Source organism: Porites lutea, chromosome 3, assembly GCF_958299795.1.
Source record: "Porites lutea chromosome 3, jaPorLute2.1, whole genome shotgun sequence".
Lineage (NCBI taxonomy): Eukaryota > Metazoa > Cnidaria > Anthozoa > Scleractinia > Poritidae > Porites > Porites lutea.
Window position 1 is genome coordinate 31,926,677 of NC_133203.1, and position 24,008 is coordinate 31,950,684.

General features: G+C 38.2%; 1 protein-coding gene across 1 annotated transcript in view; it reads left to right on the forward strand.

The window, feature by feature from the left end:
* Positions 1 to 24,008, forward strand: part of LOC140932162 (uncharacterized) — a 62,982-nt gene that overhangs the window by 28,343 nt on the left and 10,631 nt on the right. Inside the window, exons 10-13 of the mRNA XM_073381806.1 lie at positions 10,367 to 10,695; positions 12,632 to 12,770; positions 14,397 to 14,506; positions 15,344 to 15,408. Of these exons, the coding sequence (XP_073237907.1) occupies positions 10,367 to 10,695; positions 12,632 to 12,770; positions 14,397 to 14,506; positions 15,344 to 15,408 (643 nt within the window). The remainder of the gene's footprint in view (positions 1 to 10,366; positions 10,696 to 12,631; positions 12,771 to 14,396; positions 14,507 to 15,343; positions 15,409 to 24,008) is intronic.

A 24,008-nucleotide genomic window follows, 5' to 3' on the forward strand; every position in this document is an offset into this window, starting at 1 on the left:
AGGCCGTTCGTTTTAAGAAATGCATTTTTTCTTACCTCTTTTGAAACTTAATAGGAACATCCCTCCATACGCAAAAGAAGGCAACTAAATACATGATTATGTCTTGGTCATTACTAATTGAGGCAAGACTATTTTCAAAAAAATTTCCCTACTAAAGTGCCTTGTGGAATGAAACTGAATGCGTTTAATTGATGCAACAAGTGAATCTTATATAATTATGCGTTCCGTGTAAATATGGATATTCTACTGTCCTTAATCCTCACAAAGTCCTTTTATATCTTTAGACATTGATGACTGTTATCCAAACCCGTGTCTAAACAACGGAACATGTACAGACCGAGTGAATGACTACAACTGCACTTGCGTGCCTGGCTTTGTAGGAAAGAATTGCTCAAATAGTAAGTCTTTAAAAATCAAGTCTTTAAAAGGATTGGGATTTTCGGAATAACACTGAACAGTGAATGGTAATCGTATTCCAAGTAAATCGACGTTGATTATTTTTGGAACAGCCGTTTTAAGATATGCATTTTTTCTTACCTCTTTTAAAACTTAATAGGACCATCCCTCTTTTAACAGAAAATGCTAACTCAATGCATAATTATAGCTTGGCGATTACTAATTTCGGCAAGATTACTTTCAACACAATTTCTCTTCTGGAGTACCCTTGTGGAATTAAATTGAATGCCTTTCATTTCGTGTAGATATGGATATTTTATTATTGTCATTTCTTACCATGTCCTTTTTTCTCTTCAGACACTGATGACTGTTATCCAAACCCGTGTCTAAACAACGGAACATGTACAGACAGAGTGAATGACTACAACTGCACTTGCGTGCCTGGCTTTGTAGGAAAGAATTGCTCAAATAGTAAGTCTTTAAAAATCAAGTCTTTATAAGGATATAGATTTTCGGATTAACACTAAACAGTGAATGGTAATCGTATTCATGGTAAAGGGGCGCACGTCCTCGCTCGGTATTTTTGGAAAGGCCGTTCGTTTTAAGAAATGCATTTTTTCTTACCTCTTTTGAAACTTAATAGGAACATCCCTCCATACGCAAAAGAAGGCAAATAAATACATGATTATGTCTTGGTCATTACTAATTGAGGCAAGACTATTTTCAAAAAAATTTCCCTACTAAAGTGCCTTGTGGAATGAAACTGAATGCGTTTAATTGATGCAACAAGTGAATCTTATATAATTATGCGTTCCGTGTAAATATGGATATTCTACTGTCCTTAATCCTCACAATGTCCTTTTGTTTCTTTAGACATTGATGACTGTTATCCAAACCCGTGTCTAAACAACGGAACATGTACAGACCGAGTGAATGACTACAACTGCACTTGCGTGCCTGGCTTTGTAGGAAAGAATTGCTCAAATAGTAAGTCTTTAAAAATCAAGTCTTTAAAAGGATTGGGATTTTCGGAATAACACTGAACAGTGAATGGTAATCGTATTCCAAGTAAATCGACGTTGATTATTTTTGGAACAGCCGTTTTAAGATATGCATTTTTTCTTACCTCTTTTAAAACTTAATAGGACCATCCCTCTTTTAACAGAAAATGCTAACTCAATGCATAATTATAGCTTGGCGATTACTAATTTCGGCAAGATTACTTTCAACACAATTTCTCTTCTGGAGTACCCTTGTGGAATTAAATTGAATGCCTTTCATTTCGTGTAGATATGGATATTTTATTATTGTCATTTCTTACCATGTCCTTTTTTCTCTTCAGACACTGATGACTGTTATCCAAACCCGTGTCTAAACAACGGAACATGTACAGACAGAGTGAATGACTACAACTGCACTTGCGTGCCTGGCTTTGTAGGAAAGAATTGCTCAAATAGTAAGTCTTTAAAAATCAAGTCTTTATAAGGATATAGATTTTCGGATTAACACTGAACAGTGAATGGTAATCGTATTCATGGTAAAGGGGCGCACGTCCTCGCTCGGTATTTTTGGAAAGGCCGTTCGTTTTAAGAAATGCATTTTTTCTTACCTCTTTTGAAACTTAATAGGAACATCCCTCCATACGCAAAAGAAGGCAAATAAATACATGATTATGTCTTGGTCATTACTAATTGAGGCAAGACTATTTTCAAAAAAATTTCCCTACTAAAGTGCCTTGTGGAATGAAACTGAATGCGTTTAATTGATGCAACAAGTGAATCTTATATAATTATGCGTTCCGTGTAAATATGGATATTCTACTGTCCTTAATCCTCACAATGTCCTTTTGTTTCTTTAGACATTGATGACTGTTATCCAAACCCGTGTCTAAACAACGGAACATGTACAGACCGAGTGAATGACTACAACTGCACTTGCGTGCCTGGCTTTGTAGGAAAGAATTGCTCAAATAGTAAGTCTTTAAAAATCAAGTCTTTAAAAGGATTGGGATTTTCGGAATAACACTGAACAGTGAATGGTAATCGTATTCCAAGTAAATCGACGTTGATTATTTTTGGAACAGCCGTTTTAAGATATGCATTTTTTCTTACCTCTTTTAAAACTTAATAGGACCATCCCTCTTTTAACAGAAAATGCTAACTCAATGCATAATTATAGCTTGGCGATTACTAATTTCGGCAAGATTACTTTCAACACAATTTCTCTTCTGGAGTACCCTTGTGGAATTAAATTGAATGCCTTTCATTTCGTGTAGATATGGATATTTTATTATTGTCATTTCTTACCATGTCCTTTTTTCTCTTCAGACACTGATGACTGTTATCCAAACCCGTGTCTAAACAACGGAACATGTACAGACCGAGTGAATGACTACAACTGCACTTGCGTGCCTGGCTTTGTAGGAAAGAATTGCTCAAATAGTAAGCCTTTTAAATCAAGTCTTTAAAAGTATTGACATTTTGGGATTAAAACTGAAAAGTAAATAGTTATCGTTCTTCAAGTAACTCGGCGCACGACCTCGCTCGGTTCTTTGGGAAAAGTCGTTTTGTATAACTTACAGAATCATATGAAGTTTTGTTACCTCTTTTGAAACTTAATAGGACCATCCCTCTATACACACAAAAGGCAAGTCAATATATAATTATGCCTTGGCCATTACTTATTTGGACAAGAGAAGTTTCAAAGGAATTTCGCTTCTGGAGCGTCCATGTGGAATTAAACAATGTGCCTTAAATGAATTCGACATTTGAATTTTGTATAGTTATGTGTTCCTTGTAGATATGGATATTTTGTTGTCGTCAATCCTTACCATGTCCTTTTCTTTCTTCAGACACTGATGACTGTTATCCAAACCCGTGTCTAAACAACGGAACATGTACAGACGGAGTAAATGACTACGACTGCACTTGCGTGCCTGGCTTTGTAGGAAAGAATTGCTCAAATAGTAAGTCTTTAAAAATCAAGTCTTTAAAAGGATTGGGATTTTCGGAATAACACTGAACAGTGAATGGTAATCGTATTCCAAGTAAATCGACGTTGATTATTTTTGGAACAGCCGTTTTAAGATATGCATTTTTTCTTACCTCTTTTAAAACTTAATAGGACCATCCCTCTTTTAACAGAAAATGCTAACTCAATGCATAATTATAGCTTGGCGATTACTAATTTCGGCAAGATTACTTTCAACACAATTTCTCTTCTGGAGTACCCTTGTGGAATTAAATTGAATGCCTTTCATTTCGTGTAGATATGGATATTTTATTATTGTCATTTCTTACCATGTCCTTTTTTCTCTTCAGACACTGATGACTGTTATCCAAACCCGTGTCTAAACAACGGAACATGTACAGACAGAGTGAATGACTACAACTGCACTTGCGTGCCTGGCTTTGTAGGAAAGAATTGCTCAAATAGTAAGTCTTTAAAAATCAAGTCTTTATAAGGATATAGATTTTCGGATTAACACTGAACAGTGAATGGTAATCGTATTCATGGTAAAGGGGCGCACGTCCTCGCTCGGTATTTTTGGAAAGGCCGTTCGTTTTAAGAAATGCATTTTTTCTTACCTCTTTTGAAACTTAATAGGAACATCCCTCCATACGCAAAAGAAGGCAAATAAATACATGATTATGTCTTGGTCATTACTAATTGAGGCAAGACTATTTTCAAAAAAATTTCCCTACTAAAGTGCCTTGTGGAATGAAACTGAATGCGTTTAATTGATGCAACAAGTGAATCTTATATAATTATGCGTTCCGTGTAAATATGGATATTCTACTGTCCTTAATCCTCACAATGTCCTTTTGTTTCTTTAGACATTGATGACTGTTATCCAAACCCGTGTCTAAACAACGGAACATGTACAGACCGAGTGAATGACTACAACTGCACTTGCGTGCCTGGCTTTGTAGGAAAGAATTGCTCAAATAGTAAGTCTTTAAAAATCAAGTCTTTAAAAGGATTGGGATTTTCGGAATAACACTGAACAGTGAATGGTAATCGTATTCCAAGTAAATCGACGTTGATTATTTTTGGAACAGCCGTTTTAAGATATGCATTTTTTCTTACCTCTTTTAAAACTTAATAGGACCATCCCTCTTTTAACAGAAAATGCTAACTCAATGCATAATTATAGCTTGGCGATTACTAATTTCGGCAAGATTACTTTCAACACAATTTCTCTTCTGGAGTACCCTTGTGGAATTAAATTGAATGCCTTTCATTTCGTGTAGATATGGATATTTTATTATTGTCATTTCTTACCATGTCCTTTTTTCTCTTCAGACACTGATGACTGTTATCCAAACCCGTGTCTAAACAACGGAACATGTACAGACCGAGTGAATGACTACAACTGCACTTGCGTGCCTGGCTTTGTAGGAAAGAATTGCTCAAATAGTAAGCCTTTTAAATCAAGTCTTTAAAAGTATTGACATTTTGGGATTAAAACTGAAAAGTAAATAGTTATCGTTCTTCAAGTAACTCGGCGCACGACCTCGCTCGGTTCTTTGGGAAAAGTCGTTTTGTATAACTTACAGAATCATATGAAGTTTTGTTACCTCTTTTGAAACTTAATAGGACCATCCCTCTATACACACAAAAGGCAAGTCAATATATAATTATGCCTTGGCCATTACTTATTTGGACAAGAGAAGTTTCAAAGGAATTTCGCTTCTGGAGCGTCCATGTGGAATTAAACAATGTGCCTTAAATGAATTCGACATTTGAATTTTGTATAGTTATGTGTTCCTTGTAGATATGGATATTTTGTTGTCGTCAATCCTTACCATGTCCTTTTCTTTCTTCAGACACTGATGACTGTTATCCAAACCCGTGTCTAAACAACGGAACATGTACAGACGGAGTAAATGACTACGACTGCACTTGCGTGCCTGGCTTTGTAGGAAAGAATTGCTCAAATAGTAAGTCTTTAAAAATCAAGTCTTTAAAAGGATTGGGATTTTCGGAATAACACTGAACAGTGAATGGTAATCGTATTCCAAGTAAATCGACGTTGATTATTTTTGGAACAGCCGTTTTAAGATATGCATTTTTTCTTACCTCTTTTAAAACTTAATAGGACCATCCCTCTTTTAACAGAAAATGCTAACTCAATGCATAATTATAGCTTGGCGATTACTAATTTCGGCAAGATTACTTTCAACACAATTTCTCTTCTGGAGTACCCTTGTGGAATTAAATTGAATGCCTTTCATTTCGTGTAGATATGGATATTTTATTATTGTCATTTCTTACCATGTCCTTTTTTCTCTTCAGACACTGATGACTGTTATCCAAACCCGTGTCTAAACAACGGAACATGTACAGACAGAGTGAATGACTACAACTGCACTTGCGTGCCTGGCTTTGTAGGAAAGAATTGCTCAAATAGTAAGTCTTTAAAAATCAAGTCTTTAAAAGGATTGAGTTTTTCGGATTAACACTGAACAGTGAATGGTAATCGTATTCCAACTTCAGCGCCGCACGATCTCGCTCGCTCCTTTTGAAAAAGTCGTTTTGTATAAGTTAGAGATCCAAGTTTCCTTACCTCTTTTAAAACTTAATAAGAAGATTCCTGTACACAAGGAAAATGGAAAAGTAATTCATATTTATGCCATGGCCATTTTTACTGCGCTTTTCACAAACATGCGAATTCTGAAGTTCAAAAGCCAACTGACGATTGCGTTTTTCGCTGCCGTCAATCATCTTAACGGACCTCTTAGGAAACAAAACTTTTCTTTAACGGGTTCAAAAGGTCAAGGCTTGTGATTTGTGATTGGTGGATTTCGATCCGTTTTGTGTGTTTCTGTGTTTCAAGGTTCGTTGCTTGTGATCGTAATTATGATTGGCGGCAGCGAAAAACGCAATTGTGAAGGCGGCTTTTGAACTTTAGAGTTCGCATGTTTGTGAAAAGCGCAGTAATTTGGGCCAGATTAGTTTCAAAGGAATTTCCCTTGTGGAGTTCCCATGTGCAATAAAGCAAGTCTTTAAAAGGATTGAGATTTTCGGATTAACACTGAACAGTGAATGGTAATCGTATTCCAAGTAAACAGTAATAATCTACATACATGTAACTTACATTGTTTATTATATGCACGGCTTTACTCAAATATTATCAGAAGCTTGCAAGCTACTCCTGAACATTAATTATTGGCTGATAAAGAACAACATAAGAATAACACCATCAAATTTACGCGAGCATGAAAGAGGTCGGTAACGTGACATCAAGTGACTGAGAACAGCGAGGCTGAGCATGGAACCCTGTAAAACTAAAATTGCCGTACAGGCGGGAGTATATAAATGTTTACTATGGTCTACCCTTCATTTGTTTCTCATATGGCGTATACTTAAGCGTCTTACAAACATGTTATGCATATAGAGGGAACAGTGTATATAAATAATACTCACATGAGAGAAGACTCTTGGATTAATATACAAGACAGCACAAGACCGCGTGCTGCGAAGAGAACCTGAACCAGAACCTTTCAAAGTACTTAGCCGTCGCTGAGGAGTCATACCCATTTTTGATTCGTGATAAATGCAACATCTACGTGTTCAGACAATCCGCAGAGTTGAAATGTACTTTTGTACGATCGTAACAAACATTAAAATCAAGTGCACCCGCAATCAGAGCAACCGCCGGTTCAATAATTTGAAATGAGCAAAGGACAAAGGACGGTTTGTTTATCACGTGCATTTGTCACATCACCGCAGCGCGAAGTCGTGATTTCAGTCGCGCGCGACATCTTAGAAATAATATGCCATGCATGTGCGGAATAATCTATGAAAGAAAGATAACCATATGTCGGAGTTTATTCAGATCTGAGCTTTGTTTCTTGATGCAATATATACGAGGTGAGATCTTAGCTTGGATAATTTATTTATTATGTAATTTCAAGGTCTTATTTTAGATAAACCTCTGTTGACCGCGTGCATCCGGTTCTCGGCCCGCAGCTTCGGCTGTTTGTGAAAAATCTCCACATGAAATTAAAATGCAATTTTAAGAAGTTTATTTTAAAAAACTTATGGAATGTCCCGTAACTGCATTAATTGAATCACGGCTAAAATCTACGCGGAGATTTTCGCAGAGAACTTGCAGGTAATGAACATTGAGGAACGGATTGATCTTTTATCGGCACACTGTCACAGTTACGTGTTGTCAGTCAAAGCTAAAATCTATTCCTAATTTTCTTCTCTTTTTTAATTTATTTAATTTAGATTGAATTTTTCTCTCAGCCTCGAACTTTGTTGAGAGGAGAATCCGGTCCACAATATGTGACAGCTTGTTTTGAGTCATTTATGAGTTCGTGACAAGATGAAGTTGTCATAGTAATTTCGATTTTACTTAAAACTACATTTTCACAAATTTCAATCCATAGCTTATTACGGTCGGACAAGGAATAAAACACTTTTAAGGCGATTGAAAAATATCGGTATGGCCTCTGAAAAACTGTATCAAAACACCTTAAATCATTATTATTATTATTATTATTATTATTATTTGGAAGAATTTCATTGGCAAGGCGGGGCTCAATTGTTGAAAAATGGTCATTAAAAGCATTAGAAAGCTCACTAGAATTAGAAATAATGGAGCCATTCAACTTCAATTCTTTTACCGGTTTATTGTTGGTGCGACGGGAAGTAAGTTCCTTAATGGTTTGCCGTGTTTTTCGCGAATTACCTTTAGATTGACTAAAAGCATTACAATAATAAGATGCTTTAGAAGTCTTGATGTTATTGTTTATTGTATTTCACAACTTGTCTTTTGGCCAGTCGCGTGGATCATTCGATTCCATAGCTTCTCTTTTGGCCGCATCACGATGGCGCTCGCCTTTCTTTAATTCTAAATTGATCCAGGGTGCTTTTTTTATTCTAGCGCGTTTAGTTCGGAGTGGAGCATGAACGTTAACAACATCCAAAAAATTTCGCTTTCCAGTCAGCCCACAAAACATTAGGATCATCAGAGCCGTTAAAAGTCCAGTCCTGCCGAGTGATATGGGTACGAAAACTCTCTCGATTAAATTTTTTAAAATTTCCGTAAGAAATGGTTGAATGGCCTTTTGAGGGAAAAGGAAGAGATAATTTCCTATAAACGTAAATAAGGCTGTGATCGCTGATGCCAATTTGAGAGACCCCGGAACAGACTACCCTGTCAGCGTAGTTTATAAAAACTAAAGCAATTAAAGTTCATGGGGTTTCTGTTATGCGAGTACGTTCAGTTATAAGTTGTTGAAGCCCAAATAATTCAGAAATTTCACATAAGCGACGAGTATTTGAATCATATTGAAAAGTGGCCAGGTTACAATTTAAATCACCTAAAAGATAATATTCAAGACCAAGGGAATCTACTTTTTTAAGAAATGATTTGTAATGTAAAAATAAGTCAAGCGAAGAGCAAGGAGGTCTATACCATGCAGCTATCAGAAATGGCTTTGAGTTAGGTTTACGAATTTCAATACATAAACCATCGGTGAAAATTATAGTAATTTTTGCTTTGAAACACCGATTAACGGTAAAATAACTGATAGCTTGATCATCAATCTTACTCGGACCCCCGTCCCCTCTGAATTTCCGTTGCTTTCCGTGGGTATTATGGATATTTTCTGGAGCTACATATTGTCAATCTTTTACTGAGTATGCATATCCCCGTCCGAGGAGAAATGTAAAAAACGATTTAAGTAAGAAGTGATATCTAATGCGCGTGCTCTACAGGTCAGTTTGCCTCTATAAATGAAAGTTTTACAAATTTGCGTAATATAGTATATAATATAGTATATTATTATGCCATAAATACTACTACATGAGAAATCTCTGCAATCTGATTGGCTTAGAGCAGCGGTATTTCAGCTTAATTTGAAATACCTACATGTGAAAATTACAAACCTTTTGCGGGTAGCAGTATAAACAAATAATAGCGTGATTTGTGTGCGATATTTGGCATAAATACCACTCGTCATAATTCAAAATTGTCTCAAATTTCACTCCCCCAACGGCTCGTGAAATTACGTATAACAATTTCGAAATATCACTTGTGGTATTTATGCCAAATATCACTATAAATCATGCTATTACCTATACAAACCCTTGATGAACTGTAATACATTTGTTCCCGTAAATCGAAAAAGAAATCGAACTGGTTATGCTTCCTAACAACGTCTTTCAATATAGCAAGATTCTAACACGAAAACGAAATGCGAAGAAAAGCATTAAAACAGGAAGAAAAATCTGAAATCTAGCCCTCTTTGGAATCCGGAATCCACTGCTGTCGAATCTGGAATCGAGTAAACGGGATCCGGAATCCTCAGCGTGGAATCCAAAGTCCAAGACTGTCATGGACGTCCTCGAATGCTCATTGCTGTGATTAGGCTGATTTAGCAACAGAACGGTAACGTCATTTGACGACGGGAAAGCGCACGGAAAGGACTAAACTCGATTTCCGGTGCCCAATTTGCCACTCTGCCTTTGGTCAAGCCAGTTGTTTGATTTGCGCGAGCCGTCGTCAACTGACGTTCCCGTTCTGTTGCTAAATCAGGCTAATTATTAGCCCGATCACGGATCCAGATGAGTTACCATCATCATTTATTCGGTTTGTACTTGTTACAATTTACCACAATTAAACACTAGTTTCAGTTTATTTTAAATTATTTTAACAATGAAATAGGGGTTGAGTAATAACTGTTTAACCGGTACGTGATTCCTAAGTACTCCTACACTTACACCATCATAAAAATTAGCTTTGTTACTAAAGTCGATCATTTTCTTTAATGTCAATGTCAATGGTTTGCTTTGACGAAATCAACGGGTTGGTGTTAAACGTTTCAACGCCATTTACTCAAGATAAAACAGTTGTTTTTTTGTTTGTTTGTTTGTTTGTTTTTTCAGCATCGATTCTGTGACGACAAATTTGTTTGAACATGTTCATTTTTGTTCTTTTGAATTTTATTTACAGAAGATGGTTGTCTCGCAAGCTTGATCGGACTTTCTGACCCAAATATTGTACCTGACAGCCAAATGACCGCAAGTTCTACACGTCAAGAATCAAACTACCGACCGGCGTTTGGTCGGCTTGGAGATGAGAGAGGTGGAGGGTGGTGTGCACAAACTAACGATAGCGACAACGATTGGCTTGAGGTCTCGCTAGGGGATTTTTACAATATTTGTCGTGTAGCTACACAAGGAGATGCATATGGCTTTGCTTGGACCACTGCCTTTAAATTAAACTATTCTATAGACGGAATAAGGTGGAATGTTTATAAAAAAGACAATGGAACACAAATGGTACGGCTATTTTCCATGATTTTATGTATGTATTTATTTATTCATTTATTTGTTCTATTTCAGTACACACCTCAAGGGATGTTCGAGCGTGAACTAGGGTACCTGGTCACACCAAATGGAACATATTTTTGTCCAAATCACAGACAAGCGAAAAATAACGTAATGGCAACTAATGTATAATGTAAACTTCTCCTGGAGGCATTGTAAATAAATACAACAACGTTCACCGCAAGGTAAAAAGGACGTGGCTGATTTAACCTTTAACCACACCTTTAATCACCTTCGTTATTAAGGATTACATTTGTTGTCAGCAGAGGAAAACGTACCATTTTTCAACACAACATAAGCAATGACTTTAAGCAATGACTTCGAAAGGGTCTAATTTGGTGATCGGAAATGATATTTCCGCCACGCGTCAATCTGCTCAGGTTTAACATACTGCGACGGTGACAGCGGTCAAAACGTCGCTTTTTAAATTAAATATAACAGTAAATTCGAAAACCGCATTCTTTCAAACTTTTTCACAATTTTTACAAGTCGCTTACTTGGTCCATTGTAGACGAACTGATGGAGAAAAAACGTTCGCCTCCGTTTGTTTACGTCTGTCAATAAATCGTAAAAATAGGCATTTCGGCGTCCTGGTCGTGCAGCGATGGGAAAGACAAGTTGAGTACCCTCGTCAACCCTAACCCTAACCCTAACGCTAGCCTTAACCCTAACCGGGCTTTGACCCCAACCCCGCGTCTTACTGACACCCTATTTTGTCCTTTGTGGGTTATCCTTGCAAATTCCTGAATGCTTACTTTTTGGTCATGAACCCCAAATTCAGTGTTAAGCAGGACAACCAAGTGAAAAAGACATTCAAGCAAACAAAATGCAGTTGACGAGAAAGAGGATAAGGGGTAGCATCTTTCCAAGTGGTGTGAATAGGATTGATAAAACACAACCAAGTCCTGAATTTGCCCATGTGTCGCAAGTCAAAAAACAAACAAACAAACAAACAAACAAACAAAAAACAACTCCCTAGTACTTCAATACCACCAGGTAGATGTTTTGATTGACTAGACTGTTCATTCCAGGAGTCATCTTAAAGTCCCCTTGTCACTTCCAGTGATGCATTGGAGACATTGCAGAATTTCGTGACACACAGTAGATTCAATCGTGTTATCTGAATCGCCTTTTTCTTGCAAAAATAATCATTTCTTTTAAGACTTCAATTCATATTTAAGCCATCGTATCTTGTTCCCTTGTGTGTTCGTTACATTTGCCGTTGTTATGAGTATGCATGTTCCCGTTTTTCGAAGCTCAAACCCGGGAAGTCACTACTCGGTTAAATTACATTCAAGATCAAGGTTTTAGTACTTTTAGAGAAAATGAGGGTATGGCTGATAAGTTGAAATGAAATATGTTCATTAAATCGCCTTCAAGATGTGCTCTGTTAAGCAAATTTTATTTATTTATTTATTCATATTTTTCATGGTTTTGATGTCGCTTTCTGACTGTGATTTGAGATATAACCTTAACAGCCTTTATTTTCTTCGCATACTTTTGTAAGATACTGCTGACCCGCAAAGTAGCTGCAACACTAATCGAGGCGGGTTAGGCACAGATAAAATATTAATTTATACTATTTACATGTTCATATTATTTAGATATCTCATGAACACGTGACCGATTCACCAGAACTGGAATTTCTGTACACTAAAAGAAAGACATAGCGCAATTAAAGAACGCAAAGAACCGAAATTTAAACATGGCGTCCATTTCTTCCCGTGAATTATCAGGAGATGTAATAAAACTTTTTTAAAAATAATTATCGTTATACGGTGACCGAATCACCTTATTCGTTACGTACACCCTCTATTTTACACAAAGATTAGCTTATGACGGTTTTTTGTTTTTTTTGTTTTTTTTGTTTTTTTTCCGATTGCTACAGGAATTCTATCGTCAAGGCAATGCTACGACAATTGACATGCATCATCTTCCCAAAGCAATTGTCGCGCGGTACATTCGCTTCCTCCCAACGAATCGTCACAAGCACAATTGCCTTAGAGTGGAAGTGTATGGAACAAAAGGTGACTTATGATTAATTAAAGAAGGCAATCAATGATTCTTGGCCAAGGCCAAAGAATAGAAAAACTCTAACAACTAAATATTTAACAATAAGAATATTACATTGATTTTACTCTTATCTTGTGTTATTCCAAAAGAAGTTACAGGTATCTCGTTCCCAGGTACTGCAATCCTTTTGGTCAGCACTAATGACGACAAAATACTGGAAGAATCCGAAAAAAAAGAAAACCATATCTGATTGGTCGAAAAGACTTGTCCATCATACGAAAGTTACTTTGCCAATCAAAAAAACTGTGAGGACATTGATTGGAATTTGACAGTTCATTTGTCCAATCTAAGAGTTGAAATGATGAGGAAAAAAAGTTTATTTTGATGTGAAATTACGAAACCACGCTACAATGGCATTTTGAATGGCGTTTTTCGAAAGTCGTTCAATCTCTTTTTTAAAGATAGCTTCTGAGTCTTTCATATTTGCAAACAGCTGTGCTGTACGACTACAAAAACAACAATTTATTCCACCCAAGCAATTTACGTCGTCATGACTAACGAATGTTTCAGTCGCGGAGTTTTGAATAAATAGAGGATATTACGTGGCTTGGCGGAGATAAGCGAACGAGTGAAATATTTTTCAACACGAAAAGAGAAATTTCGTATCTCTAAGCGGGCCATGTAATGTTCTATTTATTATATAAACACCAATGAAATACCAAACCATTTCACTTTAATAGTTTTTTAGTGTGGAAGGCGTTATTTATTATGTAGCCTTAGCAACGGTGATATTTTCACATGTGAAGATAACATGTTATTCTCACATGTGAAGATATCATGTTTTCGCGCGAAAGCTCACCTGGTATTTCATCGGTGTTTATATAATAAATATATTTAGTATATACTAAAACAGTGGATAGTATTTTTCGGGCGCTCTGATTGGCTACTCAATCAGAGAATATCCTGTACAAGTCACTGATTCACCTCCAGTTCCTCCGAGCGGGGAGGCTTCCTCCAGATCGTTCGTTGACCGTTCCGCTGGATAAGAGAAACGCAGGCTCTAGGGACGAGATTGCTGTAAGGGATTTTAGAATTCATGTTTTTGTTGTTGTTGTTGTTGTTGTTGTTTGTTTGTTTCCTTTTTTTATTTATTCGTTTTCATTCATTGTACTTATTGTTCACAGTTCGCGCTCAATCTCGTAAACAGATTTATCAGAGTTTGCTCTAGTCGACTAGACCAACCAGAGCGAGCAAATCTTTATAAAGACCTGAATATAGTTTACATCGTACAAAGATGGGCGTATGAGGGTATGTTCACGAGTTTGTTTATGCCAAGACCCGGACGAGCAAGGAACGAACGAGTGAGGACTTTGACACAAGCAAGGAGTGAATATAACCCCCTACAAACCACTTTCTATGACGTGAGCTGTTTATTACACATATCAGGAGAATTTTCACTGAAATCTTATTTCTGTTGCATAGGATTCTTATGATTGTGCAAGGTTCATGCAAGGTTCATCATGTAGTACTTAACCTTAATGTTACACGCAACGTAATTTTCAATCTCTAGTGTTTATGGAATTTGTATTTCCATTATAGGGTTTGCTCTTGTGTAATGTATGAGTTTTTTTTCTCTTTAGCTTATCATTTTAACGTATGGCTAACAATTCCTGATAAAAAATTTACCATGGATTTATTAATGCCCACTTCTTTTCAATACAATCGAACGGAAACTGAGGTGATGAATAAGGTACGTCATCATTAGTTAGTGTTCAAGATATATTTGCTTCGAGTAGGCTGCGCTAATAAGACGTTTATTTATTTATTTATTTATTTATTTATTTTTTCTTCAACATAATCAGTTTAGAATATCATATCAGAAGTGCGTGAGTACGGATTTAATAAGCACAGTTTGTCGATGTACCAGAAATTGAACGAGTGAGCTGGGGTAGCGAAAGATATCAGTCTGATGGAAAAGCAAAAAGCGCGTCAATAAGACCATAGAAAGCGCGAAACTCGCACACTTTAGGCTTTCCTCAAGTAAGGAATTCCATGATATCAATAATCTTCAAAAACTCATTAATAACCGGAGCTTGGCTTATTCGGCCATCGACGTCTCGAATTTAATCACTTGCAAGGACTTGTGTACCTGGCAAAAACTGAGCATACTCAAAAATCATGGGAGGGCTTTAAATTCAGCCTCAGGGGAAATACGATGACTGAAATAATACTATGCTGATAATGGTGAACATTAATATAAAACGGTCATCACAATTTGCATACAAATAAATGAACCGTCACAAATTAAGCCAAAACATCTGCCGAAAAGAGAAAAAAAATGTTTATTTCAATGCAAACAAGAACTTACCTAAAATTAAAAAAAAAAAAGAGCGAGAGAGGGAAAGAGAGAGAAAGGTGGCCAAAAGCAAAATACATGTACAGCCGCGAAAAAAAAGTCCAAACAGGCTTAGCAGGTACTGTTGCGGTCTCTAAAAGCCAATAGAAAGAGAAGTATTTATTGCGCAGACGCAGATTGATTGATTGATTGATTGATTGATTGATCAATGTTTTTTTTTTTCTTCCGCAGTTTAATTATCTTCTTAATGGTTCTGACTCGGATGGATTCCTTCTGGCTGAACTTCTACGATTTGGGTATGAAACCCTGCCATTCCCTACGTTATTTTATAGACACTGAAAGTACTCAAACAGACGTCCCCTGGCTGAACAGGCAACAATAAATAAGAATTAAGCGACAATGCCTTATTAAACGGAATCTTACGAGCGGATGTCAGTAAATATCGACCAGAGGTCTACAAAAGTGAAAAATCGAAAATTCTCAAAAAAATTCACAAAGTAGCACTAGGTAAGCTATTAACACAAATGTAATTTTTACTTCGATCCGATAATTATTTTCCACGTACGGGGGGGTTATTGGTTTCGCGGCTCTCGGAACGGCTTCTCCAGGCCCGAGACCATGTGTCACAAAAAAATCGTTTTAAAATTCAAATCCATTGTAATGTGGACAACAAATAACTTATTCAGAAGAGTACTTAATTGCACACATTCTAAGTGGAGATTTACTCAGTTTGAACGAAAGTGTAATATTTTGGAGATTTTTCATTATTTTCAATATTTTGAACGTTTTCGTTCAATGAAAAAAAGGCAAATTTCAAAGCCCAAAATCGTCGACTGGTACCTCGATTTCAGTAACGAGTCTTATACCACGTTAAAGAGCGTTATCTCTTCTTCCAAAATCTGTTTTCAAAACTACGGGCAACTGAAAATTTTTGAGGCCAAAAAATACAAGTAGTACTTTTTTGAAATTTGAGCTTTCCAGACGCGGCGGGCCGATGCTAAAAACTTGGAAAAATACAGTAAGAAATCAGTTTGAGCAATAGTGGTTTCATGTTATCAGCTTTCAGAAACCAAGACGTGTCTATACTGCGATCTGATATAAATTAATGCCGTTTGCTATCAAGAAAGGCAGATTTAAGCTGTCAACTCCTGCCAAGTGCACCAGTCACGTGAAGTTGTCAAAGGGAAGGCAAAGCACTAATATTAAACAGTCTTAAAATTCAAAACGTTTTACGTCCATGAAATCAGATTTTAGCGTACAAAACAATGTTGTGAATGTCTGTTGTTCGTACCTTAGCATGGTGTTTCTATATATTGGAAATGTCAAGTATCCACACGGGAGAACATACCAAACAACAACGTTTCGGGTAGTACTTGGTGTAAGACTGCCCAAAATGTCCCAGGCCACCGCCCATACTGTTAGTACTGTAGTAGTACCTATGGTACCCGCAGGAGCTGTGTAGTACCTGTGGTAGCTGTAGTACCTGTGGTACCTGTAGTACCTGTAGTAGCTGTAGTAGTAGTTGTAGTAGCTGTAGTAGCTGTAGTAGCTGTAGTACCTGTGGTACCTGTAGTAGCTGTACTAGCTGTAGTAGCCCTGTAGTACCTGTAGTAGCTGTAGTAGCTGTAGTAGCTGTAGTACCTGTAGTAGCTGTAGTAGCTGTAGTAGCTGTAGTACATGTAGTACGTGTAGTAGCCGTAGTAGCTGTAGTACGTGTAGTACCTGTAGTAGCTGTAGTAGTAGTTGTAGTACCTGTAGTAGCTGTAGTAGCTGTAGTACGTGTAGTACGTGTAGTAGCTGTAGTAGCTGTAGTACCTGCAGTAGCTGTAGTACGTCTAGTAGCTATAGTAGCTGTAGTACATGTAGTAGCTGTAGTACCCGTAGTACCTGTAGTACCTGTAGTACCTATAGTACCTATAGTACCTGTAGAACCTGTAATAGCTGTAGTAGCTGTAGTACCTGTAGTACCTGTAGTACCTATAGTACCTATAGTACCTGTAGAACCTGTAGTAGCTGTAGTAGCCGTAGTACCTGTAGTAGCTGTAGTAGCTGTAGTACGTGTAGTAGCTGTAGTAGGTGTAGTACCTGTATTAGCTGTAGTACCTGTAGTAGTCGTAGTACCTGTAGTAGCTGTAGTTGCTGTAGTACGTGTAGTACGTGTAGTAGCTGTAGTAGCTGTAGTACCTGCAGTAGCTGTAGTACGTGTAGTAGCTGTAGTAGGTGTAGTACCTGTAGTAGCTCTAGTAGCTGTAGTAGCTGTAGTACGTGTAGTAGCTGTAGTACCTATAGTACCTGTAGTATCTGTACTAGCTGTAGTAGCTGTAGTACCTATAGTACCTGTAGTAGCTGTAGTAGCTGTAGTAGCTGTAGTAGCTGTAGTAGCTGTAGTAGCTGTAGTAGCTGTAGTAGCTGTAGTAGCTGTAGTAGCTGTAGTAGCTGTAGTAGCCGTAGTAGTTGTTGTACCTGTAGTAGCTGTAGTAGCTGTAGTACCTGTAGTACGTGTAGTAGCTGTAGTAGCTGTAGTACCTGTAGTACCCGTAGTAGCTGTAGTAGTTGTAGTACCTGTAGTACCTGTAGTACTCGTAGTAGCTGTAGTAGCTGTAGTACCTGTAGTACCTGTAGTACCCGTAGTAGCTGTAGTACGTGTAGTAGCTGTAGTAGGTGTAGTACCTGTATTAGCTGTAGTACCTGTAGTAGTTGTAGTAGCTGTAGTAGCTGTAGTAGCTGTAGTACCTGTAGTACGTGTAGTAGCTGTAGTAGCTGTTGTACCTGCAGTAGCTGTAGTACGTGTAGTAGCTGTAGTAGGTGTAGTACCTGTAGTAGCTCTAGTAGCTGTAGTAGCTGTAGTACGTGTAGTAGCTGTAGTACCTGTAGTAGCTGTAGTACCTATAGTACCTATAGTACCTGTAGTATCTGTACTAGCTGTAGTAGCTGTAGTACCTGTAGTACCTGTAGTACCCGTAGTAGCTGTAGTACGTGTAGTAGCTGTAGTAGGAGTAGTACCTGTAGTAGCTCTAGTAGCTGTAGTAGCTGTAGTACGTGTAGTAGCTGTAGTACCTGTAGTAGCTGTAGTACCTATAGTACCTATAGTACCTGTAGTATCTGTACTAGCTGTAGTAGCTGTAGTACCTGTAGTACCTGTAGTACCCGTAGTAGCTGTAGTACGTGTAGTAGCTGTAGTAGGTGTAGTACCTGTAGTAGCTCTAGTAGCTGTAGTAGCTGTAGTACGTGTAGTAGCTGTAGTACCTGTAGTAGCTGTAGTACCTATAGTACCTATAGTACCTGTAGTATCTGTACTAGCTGTAGTAGCTGTAGTACCTGTAGTAGCTGTGGTACCTATAGTAGCTGTAGTAGCTGTAGTAGCTGTAGTAGCTGTAGTAGCTGTAGTAGCTGTAGTGCTGTAGTAGCTGTAGTACGTGTAGTAGCCGTAGTACCTGTAGTAGCTGTAGTACCTATAGTACCTATAGTACCTGTAGTAGCTGTAGTAGCTGTAGTAGCTGTAGTAGCTGTAGTAGCTGTAGTAGCCGTAGTAGTTGTTGTACCTGTAGTAGCTGTAGTACCTGTAGTACCTGTAGTACGTGTAGTAGCTGTAGTAGCTGTAGTACCTGTAGTACCCGTAGTAGCTGTAGTAGTTGTAGTACCTGTAGTACCTGTAGTACCCGTAGTAGCTGTAGTAGCTGTAGTACCTGTAGTACCTGTAGTACCCGTAGTAGCTGTAGTACGTGTAGTAGCTGTAGTAGGTGTAGTACCTGTATTAGCTGTAGTACCTGTAGTAGTTGTAGTACCTGTAGTAGCTGTAGTAGCTGTAGTACGTGTAGTACGTGTAGTAGCTGTAGTAGCTGTAGTACCTGCAGTAGCTGTAGTACGTGTAGTAGCTGTAGTAGGTGTAGTACCTGTAGTAGCTCTAGTAGCTGTAGTAGCTGTAGTACGTGTAGTAGCTGTAGTACCTTTAGTAGCTGTAGTACCTATAGTACCTATAGTACCTGTAGTATCTGTACTAGCTGTTGTAGCTGTAGTACCTGTAGTAGCTGTAGTACCTATAGTACCTGTAGTAGCTGTAGTAGCTGTAGTAGCTGTAGTAGCTGTAGTAGCTGTAGTACCTGTAGTACCTGTAGTACCTATAGTACCTGTAGTACCTGTAGTAGCTGTAGTACGTGTAGTAGACGTAGTACCTGTAGAAGCTGTAGTTGCTGTAGTAGGTGTAGGATCAGTAGTATCTGTAGTAGGTGTAGTACCTGTAGCATGTGTAGTACCTGTAGTATCTGTAGTATTTGTAGTACGTGTGGTAGGTGTAGTATAGTAATAGTTTTGCATGACCGCATCATTGTACAGTATTGCAAAAGCATACCTATTACAATCGAAATATAAAACAAACAACACCAGTAATGAACCAAATTAAAATAACTGCATTACTAACATTGAGTCATGTATTTTCATACAGGAGGAAATAAACTCCATAACTAACTCGTTTTCATCATGGTTCTTCGAATCCTTTATCAGTGTCATGCTCTCTGGAGATGATTTCTTGTCAAAGTCCGGTGTTATTCGATTGATTTGATTAATGAATGCCTGTCTCTGTACTGTGTTGTTGTTTTTTTTTTTTTCTGGTAGAAGAAATGAATTTTATCGTCTACCTGATCTATGTTCTCTTGACAAATGATCTCTTTGGTATCGACCTTGTACAATCAGAAGTTTGTGATTACTTATTTTAAACTTAACCAAAATGTTGTCATTCATCATAATGTCTTACCTGGTAGAGATAATCAGTTGCAGAATATTCATCTTTAAAAGTTTTATAAAATTCAATTTTTTTTTAATTTTCAAGACTGTGTCGCAAAAAAAGATACCGGATATTTCTCTCTCATTTCTGTGGTATATCGTCCAATTTTATCATTATCTAAAGATTCTGTATCTAAACTGATGAGATTGTATTGTTCAAACATGTTTATGAATTTGCAATAATATCCGGAATTATTCATAGAATGTAGATTCTTTGACATAAGGAAAGACTGTTTGACTATAGAGTCCTTATCGTTGGTGGTTCGATAAACAAAATAGTTCATAATGTTTTGATTTCTAGGGATAAGCAGCGGCAATCTACCAAGTTCAGCTCGGCAAGCTATGTTAGAGGCCTTATTGTTTACTTGTAAATTACGTTTACAGAGTTTGAGGTGATTTTTTTTTCTATTGGGGAACTATCCCACTTTTAAAATCTTGCTCGGTGCACATCTCCCTTACCTTACCTTACCTTACCTTACCCTTACCTTACCCCTTAACATGGGGGATATCCAGTGAATATGATTGTGTCAAGAATTTGGGATGCGGTATGAAGATTAAGTTTATTAAGAACTGTCGTGTCTGCTTCCGAATACTAGAATTTATTAGGTATAAAGCATCGAAAATTGTAAATGAATGGAAGGTCCATCTAGGAATTTTTAGTCTTTCTCAAGCAAAAGCAAATTCTTGGCAATATTTGCTTCTCCGAACAGATATTTATCAGAAAATTGTCCTTGGGTGCCCCTGGTAGCCTCGCCGGGTCAATTTTGTGCAATTGAGCATGGGACACCACAGTCGTAAGAACAAGATAGGCCGCGTAAAAATATAAAAGCTAGAAAATATTCCTATATATCACTAACTTCATCAAATGTGTGTGAACCTTGATGTTCCTTTCATAAGCTTGTGCAAATCGTCTTTTGTACTTTGTAGAAGGTTCCATTCAGGACTCACATACCCACGTTTATATTCTATATATTCTCTCGCCCATTAGTTTATATCAATCCCTTTGAGTATGGACTCGGTTTCACTGCCTTACGCCTAATAATTATCCAAGTTTGGTCGATTGACTAAAGTGAGACTAGTCGATATAAATGCTTGGAAAATTTGCTGGAAGGTAGAAAGGAATCTTTACAATTCCTTACACCACTGGACGCCCCTACTAAGGCTGCTACAGCTACTCCAGATACCACAGCTACTACAACTGCTACAGATACTACAGGTACTACGGGTACTACACCTATTAAACCTACTACAGCTACTACACCTACTACACGTACTACAGATACTACAAGTACTACAGGTACTACACCTACTACAGCTACTACAGCTACTACACCTACTACAGATACTACAGCTACTACACCTGCTACAGGTACTACACCTGCTACAGGTACCACACCTACTACAAGTACTACACGTACTACAGCTACTACACGTACTACAGCTACTACACGTACTACAGCTACTACAGCTACTACAGGTACTACAGGTACTACAGGTACTATAGGTACTACAGCTACTACAGGTACTACAGCTACTACAGCTACTACAGGTACTACAGCTACTACACCTACTACAGGTACTACACGTACTACAGCTACTACGCCTACTACAGGTACTACACCTACTACAGGTACTACGGCTACTACAGGTACTACAGCTACTACAGGTACTACAGGTACTACACCTACTACGGGTACTACAACTACTACAGGTACTACACCTACTACAGGTACTACACCTACTACAGCTACTACACGTACTACAGCTACTACACGTACTACAGCTACTACACGTACTACAGCTACTACACCTACTACAGGTACTACACCTACTACAGGTACTACACGTACTACAGCTACTACAGGTACTACAGCTATTACAACTACTACAGGTACTACACTTACTACAGGTACTACACGTACTACAGCTACTACAGGTACTACAGGTACTACAGGTACTACAAGTACTACAGGTACTACACCTACTACAGGTACTACACCTACTACAGGTACTACAACTACTACAGCTACTACAGCTACTACAGCTACTACAGCTACTACAGCTACTACAGCTACTACAGCTACTACAACTACTACTACAGGTACTACAGCTACTACAGGTACTATAGGTACTACAGCTACTACAGCTACTACAGCTACTACAGCTACTACAGCTACTACAGCTACTACAGCTACTACAGCTACTCCAGCTACTACTGGTACTACACCTACTACAGGTACTACACGTACTACAGCTACTACAGGTACTACAGGTACTACACGTACTACAGGTACTACAGGTACTACAGCTACTACAGCTACTACACCTACTACAGGTACTACAACTACTACAGCTACTACAGCTACTACAGCTACTACAGCTACTACAACTACTACTACAGGTACTACAGCTACTACAGGTACTATAGGTACTACAGCTACTACAGCTACTACAGCTACTACAGCTACTACAGGTACTACAGCTACTCCAGCTACTACTGGTACTATAGGTACTACAGCTACTACAGCTACTACAGCTACTACAGCTACTACAGGTACTACAGCTACTACAGCTACTATAGGTACTACAGCTACTACAGGTACTACAGCTACTACAGGTACTACAGGTACTATAGCTACTACAGGTACTACGGCTACTACACGTACTACAGCTACTACACGTACTATAGGTACTACAGGTACTACAGCTACTACAGGTACTACAGGGCTACTACAGGTACTACAGGGCTACTACAGCTAGTACAGCTACAACAGGTACTACAACTACTACAGGTACTACAGCTACTACAGTTACTACAGCTACTACCGGTACTACAACTACTACTACATGTACTACAGGTACTACAGCTACTACAGCTATTACGGCTACTACAGGTACTACAGGGCTACTACAGCTACTACAGGTACTACGCAGCTCCTGCGGGTACCATAGGTACTACTACAGTACTAACAGTATGGGCGGTGGCCCGGGACATTTCGGGCAGTCTTACACCAAGTACTACCCAACGTTTCAAATCCAAGCGCCGAAAGATCGTAAACGGCAAAGATTTCGTTACATTTCACAGAACGACCGCTTACCACCGTTGTCACTCCTTTTTTTCGCTGGAAGCTAAGAGGAGTTTTCATTCCGACATGAGTGATTCTTGATCAGCGTTTCCTTGAAAGTACGACCCCGGACAGGTGATAACTGAGGACGTTTCGTCAAGACTCCTGTTGTTCAGTTTCAGGCTTTAGCAGGTGCGTAGTGAGGATTTTTCCGGAGGTACGCCCAACTTTTTCTACATCCTCTTCCCCCCTCCCCTCCCCCCCCCCCCCACCCCAAATCTCAACATTTTTTTAAGGTGCCTTTATTAAAGGTGGGGTTAACGGTTGTAAGCAAAAGCATTTTTGCTGTTTATGAAATGACACAACCTCTAAAATTCTTTAATTCTGTCGGCTCGTTTTGTTCATTGACGTCAACCGTTTATCATTGATTCAGCTATTAAAAATCAAGCTTGTAGTACCTCCGACTTTAGTTTACAAATGGCTCTTTTTACCCCTTTTTGTCAAATTATGTTTGACCGACAAAAGCACCACACATTGACATAATTGTGCCCTACCTCGTCTACTCCGAAGACAGGTCGTGGAGAAAACAACGCGTTCACGCTTTACATCATCAAGCTTGCTATATAAATAAATCATCCAAGATTCTGTTCTCCGATTAATGTCGTCGCTTCTCTGGAAACCGATTTTTTTAGTTATGTTTATTTCATTCTATTTTTTTCTTCAACGTTTTCGGGTACGCACGTGCAAACCGTGCGTACAAGTAGCTACGCCCCTGTTTAGTCTCCTTAGCCCTGAGCGTTCCTCTCTTGCGGTTTTCGCGGGAGTTCAGGATGTGGTCCGCTCTGTATTTCACGTCTCTTTTAAATGAGAGGCAGCACTTCTTGTTTACCGTTTCGTTATCAGACAGCGCTTAGGCTCTTAGCCTTTCATTTAATTTTGATCAAATTTTTATCATTTAGTTACTCAGTATACGTTCGATCCTGTCCTTGTAAACTTATACTTTTATACTTTAAGGGAGCTTAATACCTATATTAATTTTTTCTTCGTTTAGT